This window comes from Takifugu rubripes, chromosome 7 (genome assembly GCF_901000725.2).
Source record: "Takifugu rubripes chromosome 7, fTakRub1.2, whole genome shotgun sequence".
Classification (NCBI taxonomy): Eukaryota; Metazoa; Chordata; class Actinopteri; order Tetraodontiformes; family Tetraodontidae; genus Takifugu; species Takifugu rubripes.
The window spans coordinates 12,601,909-12,610,819 of NC_042291.1; the positions used below are offsets into that span (position 1 = coordinate 12,601,909).

General features: G+C 44.6%; 1 protein-coding gene across 1 annotated transcript; it reads left to right on the forward strand.

The window, feature by feature from the left end:
* Positions 1–408: 408 nt before the first annotated feature.
* Positions 409–5,202, forward strand: fxyd5 (FXYD domain containing ion transport regulator 5). Its single transcript, XM_011605616.2, has 10 exons — positions 409–565; positions 1,951–1,996; positions 2,314–2,397; positions 3,135–3,248; positions 3,340–3,384; positions 3,873–3,947; positions 4,290–4,319; positions 4,400–4,474; positions 4,598–4,643; positions 4,995–5,202. The coding sequence occupies exons 1-10, from the start codon at positions 485–487 to the stop codon at positions 5,017–5,019; spliced, it is 621 nt and encodes a 206-aa protein (XP_011603918.2). The 5' UTR covers positions 409–484; the 3' UTR covers positions 5,020–5,202.
* The last annotated feature ends 3,709 nt before the right edge of the window (positions 5,203–8,911 follow it).

The window sequence follows — 8,911 nt, forward strand, 5'->3', positions numbered from 1 at the left end:
TCTTTTGGTTTGTGCTTCTCGGCGAGGCTGTTGACTCACGATAAAACATACAATTCTGCAGCCTTGACACGGAACAACAAATCCTGCTGGAGATGGGCATATTCCTCTAAACAGGGGATTTAGTGTGGAGAAAACACTGTAATCACCTGCGCTTTCAGGTTATAAATGTGCCAAAAAACTTCATTTCCTGTTTCTGAGCGGAACAGATGGCCCTGCAAATATAAATATGTGGGCCAAGCTGCAGGGCAAAAGCAATATATTCTATTACAAGATGCAATATAATGTACTGTCACATACTGTAGTGGTACGAGCTGCCTCGCCGACAGATCGCTGCAGTGGCGAGTGGAGGGGGAGGCCATGCCACGAGGAAGAGTGGGTGAGCGAGAGAGTGACACACAGTTGAGACGGTTGGTTGAGGAAGTCCTGCTGTTGAGCACATGGGTGTGGCTGGCGAGCAGTTGCACTGTCAGCCTCTGTCAGTGACATGCGGAGTTGGAAGGCACAGTGGATGATGGGTCTGTGGATTAATCTCTGCTCTGGGCTTCCCCGCAGGATGGACACTAAGGTAGGCAAAATAATAGCCTGAATGGATGCTTGGATATTAGAAGGCCGAGGGCAAGTTTTAGTGAAGTGGACTGGGAAGAGATTGATGGAGGCTGACAGACAAATGGATGAACAGACAGACGGTGGGAGAGTGGGAGCGCTAGATGTGACAAATAGGCAGGCAGGTCATGCTAAAGGAAAGGGAGGAGGCCCTGCACAGCCCAGGGGATACGGGCCTCGTCTTGACATATGCTCTGGAGTGAAATGAAGATTGGCACGAGCTGCTAATCTGAGCTGTCACAGCTCATGATGGCTGCCGAACGCTCACCTGTCACGCTCCTCCAAGTCTGGAGGATGAGCTGCCAACACGATGGGTCAAAGATCGAGATTCATCCTCTGCTAGGGGTGGATTCCAAGGAGGCCACTTGCCAAGGCCTCCATCTGTCACTCTATCCCGCCTCCGCTATACCTGCTCGGCACCTGATGTTTTTTGTGTTGTAAAACCACGTTCTTGCCTGCCTCTGATTGTCTCACGGAGGGCGGTCTATTGTGTGGGAGAGGAACTGGCATGCTATCCTCCGACTCAGAAGGCCGCTGCTTGCCAGTACAGGATTTACATTCTGTTAAAAAGAGTTGTTTTGACACATCCTCCACTGTGATTGAATTTAATTGGCGTTAGCAACCCCCCTCGCCCCTCCCAAAAAAAAAAAGTTTGATCAGCAGCGCCGTGAAGTTGAACACAGATGTGTAGGAGGAATGAAGGGAAAAACAACCCAACGTGGCCTCAATCACTCATTTTTTGACAAAGGAAAACAACAACTAAGGTTATGATGTATGTATACGATAAAGTTTGATATATAATATGAGTCAGTCTGCTGTCACCGGGCTTGGAACACAAGGGGGATGTTCTCTGTGTCAGAAAGGAAAAGGAGAAGTAACCACATGTTACCAAAACCTCACTGAGCAATTTCCTGTCAGGTGATGCACAAAATGTTCCAGAGCAAATATTTTCTCAAGATAACCCAGGTATGCGCTTTGATACCCTGCAATATGTGTTCACTTTGTGACCATGAAGAAGATACACTACAGCTGGAATGCCTGTTGTTACCCGCTGGTTTGGATTGAACTGGATTGGGCTGGAGTCATTTTATAGTTAAATTGACAAATTAAAGTTGTTGCTATTTCATGACTGAATTTATTCAATGTTTTCACATGATGTAATGATTTAGAAAACAGATAATTTCCCATTCATGTGATATCTATGCATGGAATAGTTTTTCTGTTGTTTTCCCCATCACTGGCCCACGAGTGGTCAAAGAGAAAACTGCACATTTGTTGTTCTACCGGTAACATGCTAAGATGCTTATTGTGGCTCCTCTTCTCTTATGTGATTTCCTTTTCTTTCAGGGACATTTGATTCAAATCACAATCTTCCTATTTGTTTTTCTTCAAGGTGAGTGCAAAATAATCTTGATCAACCAGCTAAATGTTAGCTAATCTGCATCATTATAATGTGAAGCGCATTAGCTGACATCTGATTTTTTTCTCAGTAGACCTTAGTAGACTGGGAAAAAAACAGCTTAATAAACTGTAGACACGTCCTGCAGCTTTAAGAATTATAATTCTATTATGGTTTTCTATCCACCCCAAGGCCAGACTCATTGTCAATGTCTCGCCTCTGCCAGGAAGACGTCACAATGATGTTTGAAAGAGCTTTTTGTTCGTGCTTCTCCATTTGATGATTAAACTGTGTCTTGTTCCCCACTGCAGGGTCACAGGCTCAATCTCTCACACCAGCAGATCACACGTGGGCTGCAGGAAGCAGTGTGGCAAACACAGTAACAATATTCCCAGGTACAGTACTGGAACACATCGGCAGCACCTTCTCCTACCTTTTCTTTTAAAAGGAATAATTTTTTATTATAATTTCAACGTTCTGAATGCCAGCTAATTACAACTCACAGCAAATGGTTCATTAATATTAAACCACTTATAGACAAAAGTCAAGGTGCAAATAGTCTCAGAGTGTGGGTGTAGCAAATGTGTTTAAAGTGACTGTAGAATAAGCACATGTGTGCTGATGACAATGGATGCTACAATTACAACATAAACACAAAGGAAAAGGTCAAGCAAACATAAAGGTCAATGAATAACTAAGTAGGCTGCTACGCAGTGGTGTCTTGTAAAATCCATTAACAAATGGAAAGGCCATCCAATATCTGTAAATATGACAATAAAACCAAAAACAAACTGTGCTTAAAGGATGATATTAGTGAGGGACGCCACCACAACATCTAAGAGAGTTAAACAATGCATCATTTGAATACAACTAATGTCGCCCAGGTTCTTTACCAGTCAAATCTTTGCGGGGGGAGTAACCAAGAGTAAAATAAGCTCCACTCCAGTTCACCAAAAGAGGCAAGGGACACCCCAAGGTCAGCTGAGAAAAGGCTACTTGGTTTAATGACATTAAAATGAAGCTACGTGGCCATCAGACTAGTGGAGCCTGAACGCAGCATGTTACTGAAATCACCAGTGTGAATCCTCTTTTCTCAGTGACATAAAGTTCAAGTCTGAGTATTTTTTAACAGGAAGTAGAGTCAGCAGAGATGCTGATTTGTTACCTGCCGAACAACCGACAGGGCAGAACATCAGCAACACGGAACTCACGGACGCCACCACACCAGCATCTAATGCTTCAGAAGGTAGCCCGGCCTGTCGGTTACACTGTCAGCAACGGCCTGGATGTTAATCACATCGGCTGTAAGTCTTTTTTTTTCTGAATTTCAACTCCAGATATGAAAACGGCAACGCCAGAAACAACCCTCACACCCTCTCCAGGTAATCTGCTTTTCTTTTCCTTCCTTCACATCCAAACTTCCAGGTGGTGGCGCCATTGAGGTTGCCAGCTAGATAAGTGCCCCCCCCTCCCCTCCACTAAACATTCTCATTAAGAATGCAGAAGGCTTTAAAAACTAATTATGGGGTAATTATGAAATGTTAACTTCCTGTCCTTGTCGAGATTTTCCTGCCACATTTTACAGAAGCGGCAGAAACGGAGGAGTGAAGCGGCTTTAAAAAGTGTCAGCCCAAATTTCCTTTGAGAGCCATTCCACTGAAATATTAAGAAATTCAATTAAAAACTGAGTCAAACATTGGAATGTGCCTGGAATTTTATGAGGAGTAATTAGATCTGGGCTTTTACGGCAAAGATGGGAAACCAAAATGTAGCACATGTACTTTTGCATTATAGATCAGACTTGTACACACGCAGCTATTAAACTAAGGTGAGATAAATTTAGGAAATGTCTGTATTTTGTCTTTTCTAGCATCCAGCATGACACCAACCACACCCGTGGCCAAGAAAGACACCAAAAACGCTACCCATCAAGCCGTTGCCTGGAGTAAGTAGCATTTTTCTGTTCTCCTTGCTTACCTTAAATGCCACAGGCACTAAGGTTTCATTGTTATCTGGTGGCAGACTGACACTATCATAATTCTCTGTCTTCCAAAACAAACCCCATGGCAGGGAGGCAGAGTGGGAGCCCCCTCACTCCCTCTCTTCTCCCAGATTTATGTTCGATTGTGCCGTATGCACGGAGAGATAAGCTGCTGGTGTGCTGACGCCGCGCAGGCCTGCCACAGATGCAGATGTGATCAGCAGGCCGGAGAACTGTCATTCTGCCTCTGACTGCCCCGTTTCTCCGGCAAACTTAATTCCACTCTTCCTCTTCTCCTTCCCGTAGACCCTAAATGGGATGAAGACTTCAGCTACGGTGAGGTGTCTGACCTTTGCCCTCTGCGTGCTACCTGTTGTGTCCCTGGCTAAATGTGTTGTTGTTGTTGTTCTCTACAGACTACGACTCCCTGCGCATTATCGGCCTGTCAGTCGCAGGCATTCTTTTCATCACAGGCATCATGATCATTAGCTGTAAGTAGAGTGAAGGGCTGACAGGCCACACGGCGTGCCGTCTATTGTGCCGAGTGTTTGTGTAATCTCCTGGAAACATAATTACAGACATCTGATCCTGTTGCTGCTTTACTTGTGCCGTAGGTGACAAAGTGTGTCGACTGCCCACGTGTCGCACCAGGTCATCAAAGTAAGCACCCTTTCATCGCAGCAAAGGCTGTGCATCGTATTTTTATGCGCATTGATGAATTAGCACTATAGATTTGTCCTTAAATAAAATATGACGGACTAAATTGCAGTTCATGTGCATGATTGATTCCTCCCAGAGGCTGCGGGATGATGTATGGCAGCAGCTCACATTATTCTCATTGGAGCTCAGCAGAATGCTGACTAAAACCTGTGCAACAGCTCATCAATCATGATTATGATTAAGATATTTGTTGAAACCAACTCCGTGAGCCCCGTTTAGTGTCTGTGTGTGTTTCTGTCTGATAAGTGTTTGACCGAAAGTATTTCTTTTAACGTGCCTGTGATTTTGCAGATCGTATAATGTCGTCCGGCACTAACGAGAGCGCTTGTGTACATACGGAAGACAAAGAGCTGGAGGAAAACAGCCAGTCTAGCCAACATGTGCACTGACACAGGTCCAGCACATTTAATCACCGTCACCTTTAAATGCTCATTCTAGAGATGCAGAAATGGCACCAAAAAGGAACTGATCTCAACTATTAATAAAGAGATGAAACCGATTTTAATGAGTTCTTTATCCGTGAAGCGGGCCTCTCTGTAATCTGTGCAGCCGATCAGTGTCTGACGTGATGAACACTAAACATTATAACAGCCCCCATTTTATAATCTTGTGCGACGCGAAGCCGGGGCACTTCTTGAAAGACTGATTTTCACTCTTTCCAATCTGAAAAAGGTGGTGTTCAGTAAGGGGTGTCTAAGCTTCTTAGAGGCTCTGCGCTTGTAAATGAATAAAAGTTCGAGATTAAACAAGATCCATTGGCGCATTATCTTCGCATCCATATGGCATCAAAAGGCTGCAGAAAGCAAACATAGCAGACCAGCGAAGTTTCAGAACATTTAATGTGAAATAGCAGTGGAGATCCAGATGTCAGCATAACAAGATCACTGCACAATCATTGTTAGAGGAAGTGTGAGGAAACATATATATACAGTATATACTCAATAATAGACTTAACATCATTGGCACGGCTGGATTAGGAATATACAGGCATAAACCTAAAACCATCTCAGATATTTTACATGAAGTTCACGCCCAAACACCATAATTTAACACAAGAGGGGATTCAAATCCCCCTAGCAAGCCCATTTAGTCAAATGTAACATTCTTGTATGAACAGAAACAAAGCAGAAGTGTGTGGGCATTAGCATATATTATTCCGTATCATCATTATATTAAACACTTAAGCTGTTCAAGGTCAGACGGTGTTGTTAGCGCAGTAGCCCTGAGAGCGCCATACGCGTTCCCTTACCACGTTTTTACAGTTGAGCTGCATTGGGTACAAAAATTGTGCCGCAGAGGCAGAAAATGCACTTAGAGACAAAAAAAAAAATCTCATTTCATAAACGGAGGAATCAACCTGGCCTCTTTTCTGCCCGGCACTGCTCAATTGTCAGCCAATTTAAAACAACCCAAATGTATTTTAAATCTACTACACAGGGAGAACAAGGAATGTAAAAATAAAAAAGCCACAATGGACACAACGCTCAAAAGAATGCTGTCAATCATTCTGTGGGACAGGTTGGACGCCGACCTCTCCTTTAAAAAACAGGCATATGTTATGTTTCAGCCTGCTTATCCAAGATGTGTAAATGTAAAAATTGTAAAGGCAAATACATAAAAAATTGAAATGTTTTGTGCTGCAGGGGTGTGTGTGTGCGTGTGTGTGTGTGTGTGTGTGTGCGTGTGTGCTGTCCTCCCTTTGAAATGCTGATACATACAAAAGCCTGACGGGGCAATACACACTTTTCATAATACATATTTACATTCCTCAAACACGGAGCAGAAACAGAGACCCGGCGCTGGTGCGCGGTCTCCTGGAGGTCCGCTTGTTTTCCCGCTCTCGTGTCTGACAGATTAGCAGCGGCGGGAGGGAAACGCGGCGCCGGTTCGACAAATCCGGTGTCGAACCCGTTTGCAGCCGCTCAGCGTTGCTGCCGCGATTACAAAGGCATTTCTTAAAGCCACGTGCTAAACACTCTCATGTCAAAGAGCAGCGTGACCCCGCCCCTCCAACCACTTCCTGCATCCAAGCAACTAAGGCCATAGGTGCACTGCGTTTTCAAACCAAACTCTATTAAAAATAAAGACATTTTCATTTCCATTTTAATTTAAAAACATATATATATATATATATATATATCATAGGCTGTGTGTATAAAACAAAAGCAATATTTATATTTTCCCCAATTATCCCCAACATTTAAATAGTACGATTTTTTTTTCCTTTTTTCCGATCGTGCGACACATTAATCTCACTCTACACCTTTCACAAAGCTATTTACATTCACACCATCGCTGAAGTGAAAGCCTTTCCGAAGGAACGCGAGGGGGAAAGAAAACATCACTCATGGCGGTCAATTAATTTTGCTGCCTTGCTGGCTGTTTTGAGTTGTTTCTTTTAAGTGCAGTTCAGACAGGGGGAACAGGTTTTTATCTCCCCGTTGCACTGCCTCCTGTCATCCCTTATGGGCCACAACAGAAGATGTCACATGTGTGAATGGCAGGAATGAAACCAGCACTGCTGGCTTAGTGTGGATTTACATGCTTTGTCTCAATCATCAGCCATTTCACATGGACACATCTATTACACACATAATCAAATACAAACACAGATAGAACAGCTGAAGGATGGGGGGGGTGGTCTGTCGGTGCTAAATGACTAAATTATCCCTTTTGCAAAAGAAGCTTTAAGCTATTTTCACAGAAATTCATTTGGATTCCTCAAATAGAATCCAATTAGAAGGTTTGACTGCGGTCCAAGTGTCCTGCACCAAACACTGTGTATGTGGAGCGTGTGCGTGCACGTGCGCGTGGCATGTTTGAAAGAACGACGCACTAAAAAGGTGTTGAATAATGTGAATCCCGCTGCTGTGTAAAGCACTAACTGTCATGAGTGGAGAAGGTCGAAGGACTGTAGTGGTGCGTTTGATTGCTGTCGGCCGTGGGACCGAGTAGTCGCCAGTCTCTAGACCCCTTTCTGATGCTGTTCCACAGGCACGGAGTACACCCTACAGAGACAGAGAGGACGAGACCCAGTTACGGAGGTGCATGGCGGAAGCAAGTATCATCTTTTTAGATGTTTTCAGGTTCTGTGCAGAAGACAAAAGAAAAATCCTGGGTGTTGAAATTTAGGAAACGGCGCGTCTCCCTGGTGCTGCGGGGCTCTGACAGGTGCGTGGAAACAGCATCACCTCAAAACACAGCTCATCCCCAGGTGGGACTTAGGAAACCAAGCGAGAGACTGTTGATCCAACAGGCTAGAGGTTGTGTGATTAAGCTGCTTTTCAGCACAGCGATCAGTCAGCACCAAACACTGGCAGGCTGACTGCGGCCTCGGGAGGCAGAGGTAATCCTGCGGAGGAATTTAACCCTTCGCAGTAGAGGCTCTCCTGATGCCTGGAGATTTCTAAAGATTAATTTGATTCACCCCCTGCGCCCTATAACCCCGCTCACCCAGCTGAAAAGGTCACATATTACAGTCCCGAAACAACAGAAATCTTATTACCGTGGACAAAGCTGTCCTGGAAGCAAGTGACATTAAAAAGAAGTCAAAGGTGGAGGAGCGAGGGAAAAGCGGAGAAAAGTGCACCTTTGTGTTCGACTGGTTTAAGCTGTTCTGTTGGGTGATGTGTTGGCAGATTGTTGTCATGACGCCAGGATTATGTTCTGAGAGCTTTACTGTCTCCGTGTTGTGAAGTCAGACCCGAGATAGCGAGTCAAACTCCTGGAACAGGTTAGATCCTGTCCGATTCAGTCGTACACGTACAGTGGCAGTATCTTTAGGCTATTGTCTGATGGATAAGATGAAAAGCTTCAGAGGGGGTGTGTACAGTAGGAGCCTCGAGCCAGCATACTGAAGCTCTGCAAGCCCGAACTGGCCCAGATGGGTGGATGCTGGTTGGGTTTTGCCACCCAAGTGTTTTTCATTCTCCTGTTGATCTTAACAAGGTGGCTACATTTGGGGGAATTGGCTGTTACCCACCAAACTGGTTCTGTCACTCGGCTTCACAATGTGCCAAACAAGCATTACTGAGTCAGAGTCTCACACAGATAAAGAGTGACTAAACTTTACAGCAGCATGTCAGTGACCTTACCCTTGTTGCTGACGGCGCATGTGGCGTCTTACCAGCATTACGGCTGCAGGAGAAAAACAAACAATACAACAGGGTTATGGCCAAGCAAGAGGGGGAAGACAAGGTTTTGCCTTG